The sequence below is a fragment of the Aotus nancymaae genome, unplaced genomic scaffold, assembly GCF_030222135.1.
Source record: "Aotus nancymaae isolate 86718 unplaced genomic scaffold, 86718_ANA_hifiasm-v0.15.2.pri h1tg000053l, whole genome shotgun sequence".
Lineage (NCBI taxonomy): Eukaryota > Metazoa > Chordata > Mammalia > Primates > Aotidae > Aotus > Aotus nancymaae.
Window position 1 is genome coordinate 4,017,963 of NW_026988467.1, and position 20,421 is coordinate 4,038,383.

General features: G+C 44.8%; 1 protein-coding gene across 10 annotated transcripts in view; it reads left to right on the plus strand.

Moving 5' to 3' along the window:
* Positions 1 to 1,597: 1,597 nt before the first annotated feature.
* CAMTA1 (calmodulin binding transcription activator 1) overlaps positions 1,598 to 20,421 on the plus strand; it is a 964,678-nt gene continuing 945,854 nt past the window's right edge. For all 10 annotated transcript variants that reach the window (XR_010337677.1, XM_064363183.1, XM_064363184.1 and 7 more), the window contains exon 1: positions 1,598 to 1,719. Coding sequence is in view for 9 of the 10 variants with exons in the window: in XM_064363183.1 (XP_064219253.1) it covers positions 1,675 to 1,719 (45 nt within the window). In the remaining variant the exon portion in view is untranslated. The remainder of the gene's footprint in view (positions 1,720 to 20,421) is intronic.

Sequence of the window (20,421 nt, forward strand, 5' to 3'; positions counted from 1 at the left end):
ATTTTTGAGGCTCATAAAATTAAAGTTTCTTGAAGGATAAGTGTGTAACACAAAACATTCTTTTGGGACATCTTTATTTCTGGAAAACCTAAGACATTCTTACTTATGAAGACCAGAAAAAGAACACGTTAGGACTGGCACAGAATTCACTGTGACAGTCAATCTTAATGCCAAAACACTTGAACGATGATTTTTCACTTATTTTGCTAGTTGTCACCAACAGCAGCAAAAGGAAGAATAAAATGCGGAAGAATGAAATGTTCTTATTGCAAACCGTACAAGATCACATTGAGGGGTTGGAGCTCTTTCATTCAACTTTTCTTCCCTATTTATTTTTATTTATTTATTTATTTTAAACAATTTGCGATTGCAGCCTCTCCTTTTGTTTCCGGTATTACCTGCCCAGGAGCAGAATTCCTGACTTTCTCCGGAGAGAGGAGGGTCCCTGGGAGCGCAGCCCAGCCGCCCGCACGCCCGGCCCGCCCGAGAGCCGCACTCGGCGCACCCCGTTCCTAGGCTCGTTCCGGGGGCACCCAGCGGGTGCCCGCGGCGCGAGGGCAGCGGGAGCCGGGCTATTTATTCGGAAAAGCCCCGCGCGGACGCTAGGGATTGGGGAGGGAAGGAAACTCGGCTGCCCCGCGCTCCACCCGGGCGGCCGGGGCTGGCGCTTCTCCGCTTTCGGCCGGCGGCCTCATCCTGGGACAGGCGTCCATGAGTCATCGGCTCCGCAGGTCACATGGGCAACGTGACCAAAATAAAGTTTCGGTATTTTAAGCCGCCAGAAAAGGGGACAACGGAGCGCACCGGGGGCGGGCGCGGGAGGCGGGCGCAGGCGGGCGGCGCCGGGGCCGTGGGGACGCGGCGCCGAGGGGGCGGGGCCTGGCGGGAGGCGCGCCCCTCCCCCACGGCCGGCAGCGACGCCCGCACTCCTAGGCAGCCGGGCTCCGGGGTACGGCGCCCCGGCGGACCTCAGCCCCGAGTACTCCCGCGCCCGGCTCCCCACCGGCGACGCCGGGCTGCGGGATCCCGGAGATCCCGGCGCGTCCCCCACAACCACCGGGACCCCACGCGCCGGCAGCGGCTTCCCCGGGAACGTCCTTCAGCCCCGGGAGCACGCGGGAAAAGCCCCACCGCGCCAATGAGCGAGCGCCTTCCTCATGACGGTCACGCTCAGGGGCGGGGCTTCCCTTCGCCGCTCCCGAGTTCCGGGAACCCCCTTTGATTGGTCTGAACGGCCTGGGAAACACTGTAGTGACGCCCAATGAAAACGCCAAGTCTCGGCCTCGAGGAAATATTCCGTGTCGGCCCCGTCCTGATAGGACAGTTGTTTCGGGCTCTGACCACTAGGAAGCTTTGTTTAGGTCCGGAAGGCGGGCTTTCCTGGGAGTGGGTGGGGAGGGGGCGTTGATTCTTGACCAATCCTTTCAGTCCGTTGGGTGGTGACCAGCCAATGGGCCGGATGGATAGGACGCTCCTCCCGGAGAGTAGTGAGACCCCTGGTGCGGGGCGATTGGCGGCGGGAGTAATGAGTGGCAGCCGCACGGCCCAACGAGCGCTGTGCGTGGGCCGTGGGGCGGGGCCAGGGCGGGTGCGCGGCGGCGGCGGGGTGGCTGGGCCGGCGGCGGCGGCGGTACGAGGCGCGCGCTCGGGGTCCCGGTCGCGAGGAGGAGGAGGATGTGGCGCGCGGAGGGGAAATGGCTGCCGAAAACAAGCCGGAAGGTAAGAGCCGGAGCGCGAGGGGCTGGGGGGCGGCGCGGCGGGCGGCGGGACCTGGCCTCGCCGGACATCCCGGGCATCGGCGGCGCCGGGCGGGAGCGCGGGGGCGCGGCGGGCGGGCGGGCGGGCGACCCGGCCGGGGAGGGGGCCGGCGGAGTGGGGGGGGGCGGAGCGCGGCCGAGTCCTGAGGTGACTCGCGGGGCCGGCGGAGCGCGGCGCCCCACACCCCACCCCCGGGGGCGGGCTGGGGCCGGAGGGGGCGGGGGGCTCGCGGGGCGGGGACCGGGCCCAGCGAGGAGGAGGAGCCGGCTGAGGGCCGGCGCCTCCCCCACCCGGACCGGGCATCCCTGCCGCTCCCGAGCCCGCGGCGCGGCCCCCGCACCCCCGGTGCTGGGTCCGGGGTGGGGGCCGCGGGGCGGAAAGTTTATCCGCCTCGGGCCCCCCTGGCCCCGCGCCCCACTGCTCCGGGCCGGTCCCCGTCGGGCGGCAGCGGCCGGCGCTCAGCCCTCGCCGGCCCCCTGCTCTCCGGCTGGCAGGGCCAGACGTACTCTCTCCGGCACCCACTTCAGCTCCGTAGGCGCCTCCCGGAGCGGGCGAGGGGTCCCGGAGCTTCTCCCCGCCAGGGGGACCCCGTCCTGCCGAGCGTCCCTCGGCCGAAGGGCCTCGTGTGACCCCTCCCCCTTCGCTTCCCGGGAAGGGAAGGGGGCCTGCGCAGCATCCCCGCCCCTCGCAGTCGTTCGCATCCTACTCTTGCCCTTGCACCCTCACAGCCAGGAGGGTGGGGTCTCCGTTTCTATGGCAAGTGAGGATCTCCACACTGCCTTGCCCTTTACCTTCCGTGACCCCGATCCTTCCTTGGCACAGGGGTCTGTCTGATCCGCTCCTCTTCTTTGGAATCTTTTGGGGCCTCTGCACACTCTCCGTTGACCCTTTTTGCCAGGACAAGGGGACACGGGCTACCCGTGTTCTTTCCTCACCCAGCGGATACTGGGGGCTTGTGGAGCTCTGAAGTCATTTCTGAATAGGAAAGCAGAGACTTCTTCCCGATCGTGCACACTCGCACACTTTGCTGGGTTAGAGTGAGCTCATTTCCTGAATACCCTTCGAGTTGCCCTCTTTTTCTTAGGGAGGCAACTGGACATTCACAGTGCTCCTTTCCCCATCTGTGTGTCTACACTGACATGTTCTCTCTTCTCTGAGTTCCTTGTCTGGGTGAGAGTGGGCGCCCCAATAAGATGTAGGGCAGGGCTTCCATTGTGCCTAGTACTTGAGTGAAAAGGGGCCACTCTAGTTACTCCTGTGTCTGAGGAAGACTGGGGTATATTTTTGCTTCCAGTTGACTCTTGTGTCTCAGGAGGGGGCAGCCTTCACCAGTTGACACTACCCCACTGGGAAAAGGGTCATGTGCCCTTGTTTTTTGATGTTTTCATGACTGTCTTCCGTGCAGTGAGAACTAGACTTTGTCCGTCTCACACTCAAGAGTCCTTGAACCTTCCCTGGATATAAACTTCCCAATTCTTTTTTGAGAGAACTCATATCCTCCCTTATGGCTTCTGCTTCTCAGTCAGCCATATTTAGTGAGCCTGTTACTTTGACTTTTTCTCATTTTCTCAAATTGTATTCCTGTTGGCTGGGTAAGGAGAAGCCATATGCCTTTCCATTCAGAAAAGGGAGTGTAGACACCCATGTCGCCCACATGCCATCCTGGAAGAGGTTGCTTGTGTGCTCCTTGTTGTACTAGAACCTTCCTTTGGCTCTGGTGTTGTCTCTTGTGGGATCCAAACATTTCTTTAGATCTTGTAGCTTTCAGGAGAAGGGGAAATTTGAATGATTTCTGTTTCTTGCTGTTCTGGTTCTGTTTTGGAGAACCAGATCATGATGCTATACACATTTGTTTACATATACATGCATGTAGGTGTACACAGATGAAATCACATCCATTACATATACAGTGTACAGGAAGTTGGAAGGGTCAGATGACTTAGCTCTACGTTTTGGGTGCATCTGGGGACCTTTATGTGGGATGATAAAGATAGATATTAACGTTGTTGGTGACTCTTCAGGCTTAGAAGCAGCAGCAGAAGAATCATTGGTAAATGGCCAATTCTGACCATTCTTTCGTTTGTCATGTGTACTGTACTGAATAAGCAGAATGACATCCTGCATGTTCACCAAGTCCCTGAATGTGCTAAGTGTACAGCGCCTGCCCATACGCATCACAACTTTGGCACTCTGAATTTAGGGACGTTATTCGTTGCCTGATTCTGCATAGAGTGAAAAGTTCTCGGTTTCTTTACTGCAGTGTAGGGGAAAGAGATTTCGTGTGTGTAGGCAAACAACAGGAGATGGGTGAGAAGAATATGTTTTCCTGTGACAGAGCTGGGAACGAATGACCATAAATATGTCCTTTTTGTATTTTGGCCATTTAAATAATTGAGAGAGTTTGTGAAATTAGCAAAATGTACCTGTGGAAAGGCCCTTGATGCTTCATGAAAGGGTGGGGGGTCGTTATTCTTCGGGTTCTTTTCTCTTGGGCAGGGGAATGATTTGAGTCCTGTCAGCTCTAGTCAGGAGCTTTGCCTCCTCAGGTCTCCCTCCCTCCCTTTCCATCTCTTTGCCTTTCTCCCTCCTTCAAGAAACTCAGAATGGCTGCTAGTTGCTGTCACTCAACGGGGAAGTCTTCCTCTTTGACAGGCTTGGTGTGGAGACTCATCCTCCCCAACAAGTTCTGTTGGGCTCTAGGCCGTTGGGCCTTTAAAGCTCTTTTCTAGCTCAGAGGCCCACTTTGCCTCAGTTTACTACGTAAGGAGAAGTGGCTATTCAAAGATTTGGGCGGCACTGGTCTGTGACTTCTGGACTTTGCCTTTCAGTTAACATTGAGTCATCCAGTGGGCCTACTTCCCAGTGTCAGAAAGTAGAGCTTTTGAGCACATTTTTGTTTGGTTTAAAAGTTTTTTTATGCTGTTTGTATTCTGTGTTTGTAATCGGCTTGATGGGCTTGTGTATTTTTAGGGGCTATTACTAGCGAACTTTGGAAAAATCAGGAGTTGAATACCTGCTGTAGATGGCGCAGATTCAGCGGAGTCATCCCGTTCCCAGTGGTGGTTCTTCCTACCCTTCCTCCATGGCCCCATGGAGACTTTGGGAGTTTTTCCTGCTAAGCAGGGGGCTCCATGCAAGGTGCAGTGGAAGGAAAAGTGGTAAACGTTGTTTGGAAGAACACACTTGAGGTTATGGGCTGAAGCTGGGCCCTTTTTCTTGAGTTTAATGTGGTTGTGTTTCTGTGTTACTGGTCTCCACAGATGATTGGAAATCCCGCTTTTTCCTCTTACTCCTCTAGTGCAAAATGCTCTGCTGCAGTTGGACGGACTAGATGGGTTCTCCGAACCACATAGTTTCCTCGGATTTCCATTTGACTTTCTGTTAGAACATCACTCTTTCCTCTCCTTCACCCCTTACCTTCAGTTTTTGGGACTAGGTTGGGCGACCTCTTCCTCCTTTGTCTTCTTGGAGACCGACCTTATCCTGCTTCTGCAAATGTTGGGTTTCTCCATCTCATCGTTGAGTGGATTCAAAATGTTGACATATACAGAGCAGCCTCTACTCAAGGTCAGATTGGGTCAGCTTTTCCTTTTCAAAAGAGTAGTGTTGCTCTTACTTGCTCTTTGAGACATTTCTGCATCCTACTCAGCTGTGTTTTCTATTTTCTTAGTTTTTAGGCTCTGGCAGCTTTAGGCTTTCCCCCTGAAATAGCCTATTCTTTAGAGAGTAGCGTTAGTTTAGTCTCCTGTGTCTGCAGGTGTCAGCCCATGTGTCTTGCTGGGTTTTTAATTCTTTGTGACTGATTTTGAGGTAGCCCATTTCAAAATCTGAACTTTTCCTCCCCCACTGTTTGATTAGTTAGAGCCGTTCTTCCTTTCCTGTTTGGGGGAAATACCCCTTTGTGTGCAGTTGGACTTCTTTCTGCCTGCCTCATGGGAAAAGCAGGAGAAGGTGATTCTCTTATTTTCTTCCTTTCCCTTCACATTTGTGTCAGTTGCCTCTTATGTGGGACCTTTGAATTTGCCCTTCTGGGGAGAAGTTGTTTTTATACTTATACTCCCATGACTGAAATCATTCATTCAGGGGACCTTTACTGAGCTTTTGTGATGTACAAGGAGCTGTAGGGGGTGATGTGACTTAGACCATATTGGATCTTGTTAGCCTTTTATAGTAATGACATTTCAGTGTATCTTTTTTTTTTTTTTTTTGAGACAGTCTCGCTCTGTCGCCCAGGCTGGAGTCCAGTGGTGCGATCTTGGCTGCAACGTCTGGCTCCCAGGTTCAACTGATTCTCCTGCCTCAGCCTCCTGAGTAGCTGGGATTACAGGCGTGCATCACCACGCCCAGCTATTTTTTTTGTATTTTTAGTAGAGACTAGGTTTCACCATCTTGGCCAGGCTGGTCTTCTTGAATTCTTGGCCTCCAGGGATCCTCCTGCCTCGGCCTCCCAAAGTACTGGCATTACAGGCATGAACCACCGTGCCTGGCCTTCAGTATGTCTTATACTTGTCTTTTATACAGTCTTGTAAGAAATATTTTCCCCAAATTTTAAGTTTTTGGATTGTTAACTTACAAAGATGCAGTGTAATAGTGTGCTATCCTGTTGAACCTGTTTTCCTCCTCTCAGCCAGGAGTAGGGGTGGTGAAGAGAGTGGTAGGGTGGACTGGGAGAGTCATTTAGCAGCTTTCTCCCAGACTGTATGCAGAGTGTGTGTGTGTGTGTGTGTGTGTGTGTATGTATGTGTAGAAGAAAGTAAAGTCAGCCTTCTTAATCTGATTGTGTAGGTGGAGCTTTTAGGTCAATTAGATATATGATTGGTTGGAATGCTTATTTAACATTTGAACAGCAGCATTACACTAGGTGTTCTATAGAACATAGGATCAAATGTATTTTTTATATAAGGAAGTGGTATAAAAATGTTTTTCCTCTTCTAACTGTCATGGTTCATATGACCAGATAGTAAGAACTGTATGAGCTGCTGTTACATTTTCGCTGCCACGAAGTATTATATCCAAATTTAATACCTAATTGATGATCATTTTTAGGCTAGGTATCTGATGTAATTATCACCACTTTTGTTTATGAAGTGACTTTTAATTTATGCTTTTTAATGGTGTTATTATTTTTGTAGATTGCCTCAAATTGTTTGTGGGTGCAGGCTAGGTATAAATAATGATAATATTAAAAATTATCAATAATTTGAAATGCCTTTTTCTTTTCTTCCTTTATTAAATTAGATTTCCCACCTCCACAATGTATATAGAAACCAATTCTGCTAGTATTTCACTCTTGTGAAAACTCTTGTGTGAGATTTGTAGTATGTGGTTTGGCAGTGTCTTTTGGTCATTTGAGTATGTGACTGAGTGTATTTTATGTTTAGAAGCGATGTATGTTTCTTTTGCATTTCCGTTATATAGATGATTTTTGAAGATGTTCTGTGTCTTGTGGAATCATGTGCCATGTCCCTTTTTCTTTAATGTTCTAGGTGACTTAAATCTGACCTCCCTTTCTTTTCTTCTGCCTTTCCTTTTACCTTTTACTTTTCTCACCTGGAGAGGTTTCTTCACTGCCCCTGTCATTATTATAAAAAAGTATTTGTAGATGTGCTGTATTTGTAGCCTTTTAGTAGAAAGGGGCTGCCCACCATCCCTTTTGTCCTAGAGCACAAAGCATTGTATCTTCTTGTTTCCCCAAGAATAGGTACATGGAATGAGATTTCAGCCCCAAGGCAGGTGGGATTAGTGATTGTAACTAGGTAGCATCTCTAGGTAAAACACTGGGTCCTCCTGCTCTGGGCCTCCCCATGTAGGCTTTTGGAAATTTGTTTTTGCTGCATTTAGCCAGCTTCTTTCTTTTGCTTTGGCTTGATACAATAAATTTCTTTAAGCACAGCCGAGCATATTATTTCATTTGGAGACTTCATTTACAAGGAAGTGTGGGGCCTCTCCTAATGTTCCTTTGCCTGTTATATATAGTACTGTCTTTAGTTTTTGGTGTGTTTGAGAGTGAGAGTGAGAAGCATTCTTGCTCTACTACTTTGTCCGTGTAACTTGAATAAGAGTGTACAGTCATTCACTATTTTTTAGACAGTTTATAATGTTTCTTTTTATTTTTCTTGAATACCTAATCAGGTTCGAGATGGAGGTTGATCAGACTATTATATCCTTTTATTTTGTGCCATCCTTGGATGTAGTGTCCCCTTAGTCCTATAATTAAGCCATGTTCCTATTCTGTCATCAGAGAGTGAGACTTAGAAACATATAGATGGTCTGCTTTCCCTTGATAATTGTCATACATTTGTAAGGAAAGTGTTTCTTTTCTTTTTTTTTGAGACTGAGTCTTGCTCTGTCGCCCCAGGCTGGAGTTCAGTGGTGCGATCTTGGCTCACTGCAACCTCCACCTCCTGGGTTCAAGTGATTCTTGTGTCTCAGCCTCCTGAGTAGCTGGGATTACAGGCGCTGGCCACCATGTCTGGCAAATTTTTGTAATCTTAGTAGAGATGGAGTTTCACCATGTTGGCCAGGCTGGTCTCTAACTCCTGACCTCAAAGTGATCTGCGCACCTTGGCCTCCCAAAGTGCTGGGGATTACAGGCGTGAGCCACTGTGCCCAGCCGAAAGTGTTTCTTCCCATATATTGGCAATGGAGAGCAGTTCCTGATTTTTCATGTGATAGGACAAAGTAAAGGGTGAGTAAAGGGTGTTTTTTTTTTTTTTCCTCCAATCAGTATGCTTGCTGTATATTTCTAAGGTTGTATTGCATCCTTCTGCTTTGAACACCATTGCTTGTAGAAGGTCATGGGCCTCCTTGTGTAAAAACTGGTACTGTTTCCTGAGCTTTTTTTTTTTTTGAGACGGAGTTTCGCTCTTGTTACCCAGGCTGGAGTGCAATGGCGCGATCTTGGCTCACCGCAACCTCCGCCTTCTGGGTTCAGGCAATTCTCCTGCCTCAGCCTCCTGAGTAGCTGGGATTACAGGCATGTGCCACCATGCCCAGCTAATTTTTTGTATTTTTAGTAGAGATGGGGTTTCACCATGTTGACCGGGATGGTCTCGATCTCTGGACCTCGTGATCCACCCGCCTCGGCCTCCCAAAGTGTTGGGATTACAGGCGTGAGCCACTGTGCCCAGCGCATTATTTTTACCTCATTACCCCGGACTTACAGAGAAATATTATGTACCCCACTGCAAAGAGAGGCCAAGGGTCACACATTATTTCCCCTTTTGCTCTTTTTTTGGAGGATTGTTCATTTACTTTGAACTGATTGACATGACATAAGATGGAATGACTAGAGATTTTTTTTTAATGGTTCTTTCATATTCACCTGCAGTGTTTTGCTCTTTCCCGGCATAGTTGCTTGTTCTCTTTTACATGAATCCTTTTTCAGTCCCTTTCTTGTTTTTGTTTTTCAAATTTAGCCAGGCCGTTCAAGTCATGTAACATGTCCTTTCCTGAGAATATTAGCAGACAGTAACTTTGAGGGAGTTCTGCTTCTTTGGGGTTGTATTCATCCCTCTGCTCTCTACAGTCTTGTAGTTTCATGTGTACAAAGTGATGTTTCTTGAAAGAAGAGTTTGGGGCTGTGTTCTTAACAGTTTTATTTATTTATTTATTTATTTATTTAGAGACGGAGTCTCACTCTGTCGCCCAGGCTGGAGTGCAGTGGTGCAATCTCAGCTCACTGCAACCTCTGCCTCCCAGGTTCAAGCCATTCTCCTGCCTCAGCCACCCGAGTAGCTGGGACTACAGGTGCACACCACCATGCCCGGCTAATTAACAGTTTTAAACATGTTATTACGTGGAGACTAAGTGGCATAGTTCTCACCCCTAACTTCATTTTTTCATATCATCTAAAATACATCCCCAACTCTTATATATCTCCCTTCCCCTCAAATCTCAGAACAACAGTCAAAACAACAATCCCCCCAAAAGCAAAACTTTATGAAGCCCAGCTCTGATTACTCCTGCTGTGCAGTCGAGTCACTAGGTTTGGACAGGTGTATAGCAGATAAATTTTGAATGTATAATAGTCTCAGTATGGTTGATGTGTGACTTTTGGGACATAGAGCATTCATTCAGTCAACAGACCATGCAGTATCTCTTCCATTTTTTTCCCTTATCAGTTACTACAAGGTAAGATTATGTATTCAGTCACTTAAAAACACTTGCAAAATGGATTTTTTTCCCCTTTATTTCCATGTAACCATTGGAATAAATGTTGATGGTAGTAAATTGCCATATCCCTACTTTTGTGTTCAACATCTCTAAGAGAATCTGGGGAGCTAACTTCCAATAATGGCAGTACAGCCAGTCATGACTCTTTTTCCATGTAGCCTGTGCATATTGCAGTGATGATTTATACTTTCAGCTAAATTTAGTGTCTATAAGAAGGGATACATCAGATAAAGTTTAAGTCAGTTTAATCTTTTTTACAGTGTACATTCGACAAGATGTATTTGTGTGTTATATTAGCATGATGTGCAGATACAACCAGAGGTATTCTTTCAACTTAAAAACAGAGAGAGAGAAAGCCTTTCTTTGACAAGTTTTGAAGGAAAGGTACTGTCTATGTTTTCTTCATCGGGGTTGATTTAGAGTGCCAGGAGTCATTTCTGAAGGTATATTAATACAATCAAGAATTCATCTTTTTAAAACTTAGATTTGGTTTTTAATCCTTTTCTGAAAAGTCATTTCTGATGATGTATGTGCCCCATTGGTTTTCTGGGCACTTGGATACCAAATCATTTGGGAGTGATAATAAGAAATTGGTGCAAAGTGTGAAATTATCAGAGAGAGAGAAAAAAGATGCTATAGTGGAAAAAATTACTCATTTATGATTAAAAATAATCTCAAAGTGATGATTGGAAGTGTAAATTCAGATATTTGAAGAGAAATGGGATGTTGATAGAGTTGTCACATGGAATCCACACATGTAGACATATAAAGAATGCTCCCCAAAATGGTGACACTTAATGGACAAATAAGTTGATTGGATTGGTTTTAAGAAAAATGTCAAGTTTGTCTTTTTAAAAAGTAATTGAAATGAAATAACCCTTCTTAGTGAAGAAAATATAAGCTTGGATGGAAGTTCAGCAGAGTGGAATATTTAACAAGATTCAAGATAAGAATTTTTTTATTGCGAATCCACAAGGGGGTAGTGATGTTCTATCAAAGATATTTGTGGTGGCAATGTGAGATGATCTCTTAACATTTTAGATTTACAGATAAAACTGGCATGTTTGCATTTTAACTTAATAAGATCTTCTTTTTAAAATGTTTATTGGCAAAATTGTTTATTGCTTAAATTAAAGAAAAATTTGGGTGAATGGCTACTTTAAGCCATATGAATGGTAAAGAAGAGAGAATGTCCTTACAGTTTTGTGCTTTGGAGAGGTTACCAAGGATGTGAGGGTAACTGTTATTTTCTAAGAATGTAATAATCTTAAATTCCCTGGGAAACATTAGAAATCTAGGAATTAGTTACTTAAGTATCCTGAATACAAGGATTTTAGTAAATTGTGTCTAAACTTTACAGAAGTTTGTATTATTTGTTTTATTTTCAGTCCTGCTGAGAAATGAAAAATATGAACAATCCATGCCACTAGCCACTTTTAATAGTTCTAAGTAAATCAAATTTTTGTAATCTTTATTTTTTATTAGTTTAGATTACAGGCTTTTTTTTTAAGTTTTTCTTTTCTCCCTCATATAAAAATTCTGGGAGCTTTCTTTTGGTCACTGAGTTCCACTCTTTATTATTCAGAATTACTTCAAATCAGGTGTGATATGGCTGTGCTAGGTTGTTTTCAGTGGAGGAATAAAACCTGCCTAGCTGTATTAAGCACTCTTTTTTGAAAGTTATGCCACGTGGTGGGAGAAAGATTTAAAGTTGGAGGGGGGACTATGCCCTACTTATTTAGAGACACAACTAATCATCACTGTAAAAAATGTTACTTCTTTTAAATTTTATTTTATTCATTTATTTATTTTTTTGAGACTGAGTCTTGCTCAGTCACCAGGCTAGAGTGCAGTGGGGCGATCTTGGCTCACTGCAACCTCCGCCTGCCGAGTTCAAGAGATTCCCCTGCCTCAGCCTCCTGAGTAGCTGGGACTACAGGCACTCGCCACCATGCCTGGCTAATTTTTTGTATTTTAGTAGAGACAGGATTTCACCATGTTGGCCAGGATGGTCTTGTTCTCTTGATCTTGTGATCCGCCCGCCTTGGCCTCAAAGTGCTGAGATTACAGGTGTGAGCCATCATGCCTGGCCTTACCTTATTATTATTATTATTTTTTTAGAGACAGAGCCTTGCCCTGTTTCCCAGACTGGAGTGCAGTGGTGCGATCCATAGCGATCCATAGTTCACTGCAGCATTGGTCTCCTGTGCTGAAGTGATCCTCCTGCCTCAGTCTCCTGAGTAACTGGGACTACAGGTGTGCACCACCTTGCCTGCTTAGTTTTTTTCTTTCTTTCTTTTTTTTTTGCTAGAGATGAGGTCTTGCTGCGTTGCCTAGGCTGGTCTTGAACTCCTGGTCTCAAGCAGTCCATCCACCTCAGCCTCCCAAAGTGCTGGGATTTACAGGTGTGAGCTACCATGCCCTGCCTAAAAATATTATTTCTAACAGTAACACAAAATAGTTCTGTGGTTTAGAGGTTATGATAGTTTGTGCCATATACATTGTATATTTTTCATTTTTGGTCCATGGAAAAGGTTGTTAATTGAGCTTTTCTCTTTTTTTTCTCCCATCCCTTATTCTGAGCAAGGAAGGACTTTTTCTTTTATTTCCTTTACCAAATGACTTTGGTGTTTTAACATTCCAGAAGATACACTGTTTTTCATATGCTACTCTAAACTCTACTGGGAACTGAACTATGACGTCAGCACTTTCATTCATGAATTTGACTCTTCTAAATCTCTTTCCTGTTTTGTATTCTTGAGCTGACTTCTGGCACATGCACAAATCAGTTTACCATTAGTCAGCCCATAAATCACTGATAAAAGGTAAAACAAAAGATAAGATACTGGAGTTATTTTGATAGTGCTATAGTTCTCATGCTGATTTGCATCAGTACAGTTTGGATAAGGTTTCTGGCTAAAGAGATTGAAACCTAAAAAGTCAATTTAATTATCTCATGATTGTGTGACTTGAACTGTGTTGTGAAAATATTGATACTATATTTTTGTTCTTACAGGAAGTTCAGAGTGCTATGCTATGGCTCTGTTATAAAGTAGCATTTCTTTTTTTTTTTTTTTTTTTTTTGGAAACATGATCTCACTGTGTTACTCAGGCTGGAGTACAGTGGCAGGATCTCTCTTGGCTCACTGCAGCCTCAACTTCCTGGGCTCAGGTGATCCTCCTGCCTCAGCCTCCTGAGTAGCTGGGGCTACAGGCATATGCCACCATGCCTGGCTAATTTTTGTATTTTTTGTAGAGATGGGGTTTTGCTGTGTTGCCTAGGCTGGTCTCTGACTTGTGAATGCAAGTGATCCACCCACCTTGGCCTCCCAAAGTGCTAGGATCACAGGTGTGAGCCACTGTGCCTTGCCTAAAGTAGCATTTCTTGTATAATTTGACTAAGTCGGAATATTATATAACGCTTTATTTCAGAGAGGTTAGGCCTAGAGATTAAATTATGTTTTATTCAAATTACCTTTGGAATAGATTTAGATTTTTTTGGAGCGTTTTGTTGCCCTTGACATATTTTAAATAACTTCGTTGTTTGATACTTTTATTTTAATATATTATGATTGTGATGGAACTAGCTTAGCATACCTTGCGTTGGAGTTAGGGTGCATCTCTCCTGGATTGTGCACTCGTAGCTCTGGACTCCAGTTTCTCCTCTAGGGAGGTCACTGCTTGCAGTTTAGTGCTGCATTAGAGCAGTTCTTGAAGAAATCTTACTTGGAGTTTTCCTCTGCAGGTCAAGTTTGAGGCTAAGCCTCCAGCCTATGATATCTTTCAAGCCCGCTGTAGTTGTTGGATGGTGAGCTGTAACAAAGTTCATTTTTGGCTGGGCGTGGTGGCTCATGCCTGTAATCCCAGTACTTTGGGAGGCCGAGGTGGATGGATCACTTGAGGTCAGGAATTCAGGACCAGCCTGGCCAACATGGTGAAACCCCGTCTCTACTAAAAATAAAAAAAATTAGCCAGGCTTGGTGGCGGGTGCCTGTAATCCAAGCTACTCCGGAGGCTGAGGCTGGAGAATTGCTTAAACCCAGGAGGCGGAAGTTGGAGTGAGCTGATGTCACACCACTGCACTCTACCCTGGTCGACAGAGCGAGACTCCATCTCAAAAAAAATGTTCATTTTCTCTGCTTTTGTTGGGGGTTTGCTGACTTTCTGGATACACAATTGCCAAGAAATATTTAGAAATAAAACATCTTATATTTAGGAATCATCATTTTAGCTAAATAAGAATTCATGATTAGAATTGATGATTCAAGCTGCAACCACTTTGACTGCTACCCAGTCTTACTCTTGAGATCACTTTTTTTTCTGAGATTGTCTTGCTTTGTCACTTAGGCTAGAGTGCAGTGGTGTGATCTTGGCTCACTGCAGCCTCCACTTCCAGGGCCTGAGCAATCCTCCTGCCTCAGTCCCTCAAGTAGCTGAGACTATAGGTGCGCGCCACCATGCCAGGTTAATTTTTGTATTTTTTGTAGAGACAGGGTTTTGCTGTGTTGCCCAGGCTGGTCTCAAGCTTCAGGGCTCAAGTGATCCTCCTGCATTGGCCTCCCAAAGTGCTCGGATGACAAACATGAGCCACCATGTCCAGCTGAGATGACTTTTCATTTTTTATTATTTATTTATTTATTTTTGGGATGGAGTCTTGCTCTGTCACCCAGGCTGGAGTGCAGTGGTGTGATCTTGGCTCGTGCAACCTCCGCCTCCAATGTTCAAGCAATTCTGCTACCTCAGCCTCCTGAGTAGCTGGGATTACAGGCAGGCACCACCATGCCTGGCTCATTTTTGTGTTTTTAGTTGAGACGGGGTTTCACCATGTTGGCTAGACTGATCTTGAACTCCTGACCTGATATTATTTGCCTTCCTCGGCCTCCCAAAGTGCTGGGATTATAGGCGCAAGCCACTGCGCCTGGCCTGAGACGACTTTTTAAATGCTATAACAACTCACAGATCCTGTGTCCTCTCATTCTTAAATGAAACTAGAGCTTTGTGTTCCTTTAGATTAAACAAGTTGTCTAATAGGTAACAGAAGAGTGGTCTGTTAGCTGGCTTTCTCTTTTCAGTAGATTTGCTAAGCAAAAGGAAGTAAAAGCAAGTATACTGTGAATAAACATTTAAAAGACATTATTTTCCCTAGTAACTAAATAATTTACATATTATTTAAGTATGATTTCTATAAAAGAATTTATTTGCAAGTGATAATGAAGAAAGGAATAGTTAATGGTCAAGGGGCTCTGTAAAAACTCCCTAATTTTCTTTTTTTTTTTTTTTTTTGAGATGGAGTCTTGCTCTGTTGCCCATGCTGGAGTGCAGTGGTGCCATCTTGGTTCACTGCAACCTCCACCTCCTGGGTTCAAGCAATTCTCCTGCCTCAGCCTCCTGAGTAGCTGGGATTACAGGCGGGCACCACCATACCCGGCTAATTTTTTTTTTAAATAATTTTAGTAGAGACCGGGTTTCACCTTGTTGGTCAGGCTGGTCTCGAACTCCTGACCTCATGATCTGCCTGCCTCTGCCTCCCAAAGTGCTGGGATTACAGGCGTGAGCCACTGTGCCCAGCCAAACTCCCCAATTTTCAAAGCCATGCGCCACTGTAGGATTTATGAAAAGTTGTGGGCTATTGTTATTCTAAAATGTCTGGAATACTGGCTGTAGCATCAGCATTATCATTTTTATGTAACCCTGAACCAATCAGTGATTGGTTAGTCCTCTAGCTGTGATGGCTTTACGTTTCCTAGACAGCTTTTATAACAAGCCCACTTTGATTCCCAGCTTGAACTCTTCCTTTTCACTATTTGTTAATTATTATTTATTTATTATTTTACTTATTATTAATTCAAAAAAATCTTTTAGAGACAGAGTCTTGCTCTGTCACCCAAGCTAGAGTGCCATCAGAGCTCAACTGCAACCTTGAACTCCTGGGTTCAAGTGATCCTCCTGCCTCAGCCTCCTGAGTAGTGAGGACTATGGGCATGTGCCACCACACCCAGCTAATTCTTTTTTAATTTTGTAGAGAAAGAGTCTTGCTGTGTTGCAAAGGCTTGTCTCATACTCCTGGCCTCAAGCGGTCATCCTGTCTCAGCCTCCCAAAGTTCCGGACTGACAGGCATGAGCCACTGCACCTGGCTTGTACTCTTTTCTTTCACTAGGTAGGAATGCTGGTGAGCAGGACTCAAAGATCCCAGCAGAGCTGTATCCTGTACTGTCCTTGCTGCCACTTAGGTGGGCCAGGGCTAGAAGCCTTTCTCTCCTTGGCCTCCTCACCGTCTATTACCAGATAGTATTTCTGCACTCATCACTCTTGATTCCAGCATAACTTTTCCTCGTCTTGCTTTTCTCAGACTGCAACTATAATGAGATAGTTGGTAGTCATTTTGAGGGGATTCATGTATTGGGTAAAGAGTTATTCTAGTGATGACCTCTAAAGTCCCTTCCCATTAATAATTGCAGTAACTAATGATAAAATAGAACAGTTGCAACAATATACTGTAATAAAAGTTGTGTGAATGCGGTCTGTCTGTCTTTCTCAGATTATCTTATTGTTCCATACCCACCTATTTTTGGACCTTAGTTGACCGCTCGTAACTGAAACCACAGATAAGGGGGGGACTATTGTGTAAGGAAATAAAGTCAGAGATATGGAATTTCACTTCAGGGCTTGCTTTCCTGTTACTCAGCTATTCTGTAGAACTGTATCTTTTCCTTTGCTCCAGGACAAGAATATGTTGACTCAAGACATATGGGGGGATTTGAACTGCAGACACTCAGATGTCTCCTTTCTGAGGTGCATAGAGGGCTTAATTTTTTAGGTCTCTCTGTTTAATATACTATATTTACTTTAAAAAATGTAGGCCAGGTGTGGTGGCTCACGCCTGTAATCTCAGCACTTTGGAAGGCTGAGGCGGGAGGATTGCTTTAGCCTGGGAGTTCGAGACCAGCCTGGGAACGTAGTGAGACCTTGTCTCTGCTAAAAATAGAAAAAATTAGCCAGATGTGGTGGTGCGTGTCTGTAATCCCAGCTGCCTGGGAGGCTGAGGTTGGGGGATTGCTTGAGCCCTTGAGGTCAAGGTTGCAGTGAGCTGTAATCATGCCACTGCATTCCAGTCTGGATGACAGAGTGAGACCCTGTCTCAAACAAAATGTAAAAAGATTTAAAATTATTTTAAAAGATGTACAACACCAAAATATTCATAGTTATTCTCTGTGACAGATCTGAGGTCTTCCTTCAGATATAGATGAGGGTTCAGTGTTTTGGAGTTTTGGAAAATAGACTTAAATAATGTTTGATTACAGATGAAAAAATATTTTCTTACAATGAATTACTTAAATTTTGGAAGTTGGAAAAAAAGTATTTGCTAAGCTCAGACTTTTTATGTTTAAGGTAGTATTTATATTCATTTAGTTGTACTTTCTGGAGTTGATTAATATAACCATTATTAAAATCTATCGATTACCAGTAATTCAGTAAATGAAGACTCTTCCTGTTTAGAAACTCATGTGGATTGGGGAGTCGCTGTGGGCCCACTGTCATTGATCATATCAGATCTTCACTTGGACCTACTCCCTGGGCCACTATAGGCTTGGCATTTGAGAGGCCATGAACATAATTCATTTTTGGAAGTTTCTTTTATTTTTAAAGATACTGAGGGGCAAGTTAAAAGTTCCTGGTGTTCGTGTAAACATTCCCTGCCTTATCCCTTCCATCTCAGTCATTATGAAATGATTCTCTGTGACAGATCTGAGGTCTTCCTTCAGATATAGATGAGGGTTCAGTGTTTTGGAGTTTTGGAAAATAGACTTAAATAATGTTTGATTACAGATGAAAAAATATTTTCTTACAATGAATTACTTAAATTTTGGAAGTTGGAAAAAAAGTATTTGCTAAGCTCAGACTTTTTATGTTTAAGGTAGTATTTATATTCATTTAGTTGTACTTTCTGGAGTTGATTAATATAACCATTATTAAAATCTATCGATTACCAGTAATTCAGTAAATGAAGACTCTTCCTGTTTAGAAACTCATGTGGATTGGGGAGTCGCTGTGGGCCCACTGTCATTGATCATATCAGATCTTCACTTGGACCTACTCCCTGGGCCACTATAGGCTTGGCATTTGAGAGGCCATGAACATAATTCATTTTTGGAAGTTTCTTTTATTTTTAAAGATACTGAGGGGCAAGTTAAAAGTTCCTGGTGTTCGTGTAAACATTCCCTGCCTTATCCCTTCCATCTCAGTCATTATGAAATGTACTGGTTGAATCATTTGCTTTCACAAAGCTTTGATGGAAATTTCTTTCTCATTTGGTTTTATTGGTAGAGGCTGTTGTGCTAAAAAGAAAGCTATAACAAGTTAGAAAGGTGGCAAGTGGGTACTTAACATTTTTGAAGTACCTGTCTTTCTTCCTAGGGGTCCTTCAGAAATTGATCATAGATTACTTGACCAAATTCAAGGCCCAGAGATTTATTCCAGGCATTCTGGGAGGGAAGGAACATCAGGCTTTCTATACCGAATCTGATTATTCTAAATATGACCCATGGTAGCTTGTATGAGTGTCTTCCGATGTAAATATGGTGATAGTGGCGACCTCTCTAACTGGGCTAAATGTCTTTGACAGTTTTTATCTGTCCTCTCCAAGTATTTTTAGTCTCTTTAGCTTCTGTGGCCATGTCTGGAGGAACTGAGGATGGATTTAGCTGCTCTGGTGCCGCTCCAAGTTGTTGCGGGTGCTCTTGGCTACCTTCATCACTGTCCTGCCCCAGTCTCGCCACTGATGAGGCTCCTGGCCCTTGTCATTTGATGAGAACATAAATGATTGTTTAATAAAAGTAAAGGCCGGGTGTGGTGGCTCATGCCTGTAATCCCAGCACTTTAGGAGGCCAAGGTGGGTGGATCGCCTGAGGTTGGGAGTTCGAGACCAGGTGACCAACACCGCGAAACCCGTCTCTACTAAAAATACAAAATTAGCTGGGCATGGTGGCACGCACCTGTAGTCCCAGCTACTCAGGAAGCTGAGGCAGGAGAATCGCTTGAACCTGGGAGGCAGAGGTTGCAGTGAGCCGAGATCGTGCCATTGCACTCCAGCTTGGGCAACAAGAGTGAAACTCCGTCTCAAAAAATATATATAAAATAAAAAAGTGATGATTTTCAGAGTACTATGAAAAATAAGCTATGGCTACTGGTGATACACAATGAGAATGTCCTTAATGTCAGCAAATCATATGCTCAAAAAGGGTTAAAGTGGTAAATTTTACCACAATTAATAAAAGAAAAACTTCAAATGTATTTGAAGCTTACTGAGAAAACTAGTTACAAGGTCCTAACAGTAAACATAGGGCAATATTTTTATGACCCCCAAGGTGGGAGGCTGTGCTTTTTAAATAAACTGTCAAAATCACACATTAAAAAATAAGTAAGTGATGGTAATCAGGTCCTGTGGTTCATTTATACAGAAAGTGATTTTTAGTTGTGATTTTAATATTTGCAGTATTTATATTTGTAAAGAGGATTGGCTAGCTCATTCAGAACAGTCTGAGGTGCTTAATAAACACTAGGAAACAGGTTGTTTGGGGTTGATGTCAGGGAAGGTAAGCAGGCCCTGCTTTAGATTAGAGCACTTTTGATTGCAAGTCCTGCAAGCCACACGGGTTAGGCCGAGTGAAGGCAGTTTTAGTCTAAGAAGAGCAGAAGCAACCTTAGCCTCCCAGGATAGAAACTGAAGTGCAGCTGGGTGGTGGGAACAGGATCTGGAGAGTCTGGAGTACATGTCTTCTCTGGAGCTGGGCTTTCTCCATTCACATGTAGCTTCCTTGTTTAAATCGCGTGTAGTGGTCTTGGTCATGGCTCCTGCATGTCCTGACTCTAGTTCCAGTGCTCACCATCATCTTGACTCCCGTTTGTATGACTCAGTACAGAAATACTCAAGACTGGGAATTGGACTGACTTCTCTCAGCCAGTTGCTTTGTTTCCATAGGCCAGGTGTTCATCCCACTCCAGTCAACTATGAAAGAAGATTGGTTAGATCCAGCGGCCTGCTGATGATTTAGAGGGTCTTAGAGTGGGAGGAGATTGTGTGAGAAGCTGGTTATCGTAGCAAGGGATCCGGGTACCTCAAACTCTGTCTCCATCAAACAGTGTAAAAGAAAGAGTGTTGACTCCTAAAGGAGTGTCTTATGTTCAGGTGCTACAGTGATTAAACGTTTTTCAGAGAAAGTGTTCAGTGTAGCTGCAGATAGGAGGCTGGCTGTGTATGGAGTAAGTTAGTGGTGGGTGTATGTAGTAACTGTCCCAAAGCTTTTTCTTTCTCTCTCTCTCTCTCTTCTTTTTTTCCAGACAGGGTCTTATTCTCTTGCCCAGGCTGGAGTGCAGTGGTGCAATTCCAGCACACTGAAGCCTTGACAGCCTGGGCTCACGTGATCCTCCCACCTTAGCCCCCGCAAGCTGAGGACTTAGCTGGGGCTACAGGCATATGCCACCACACT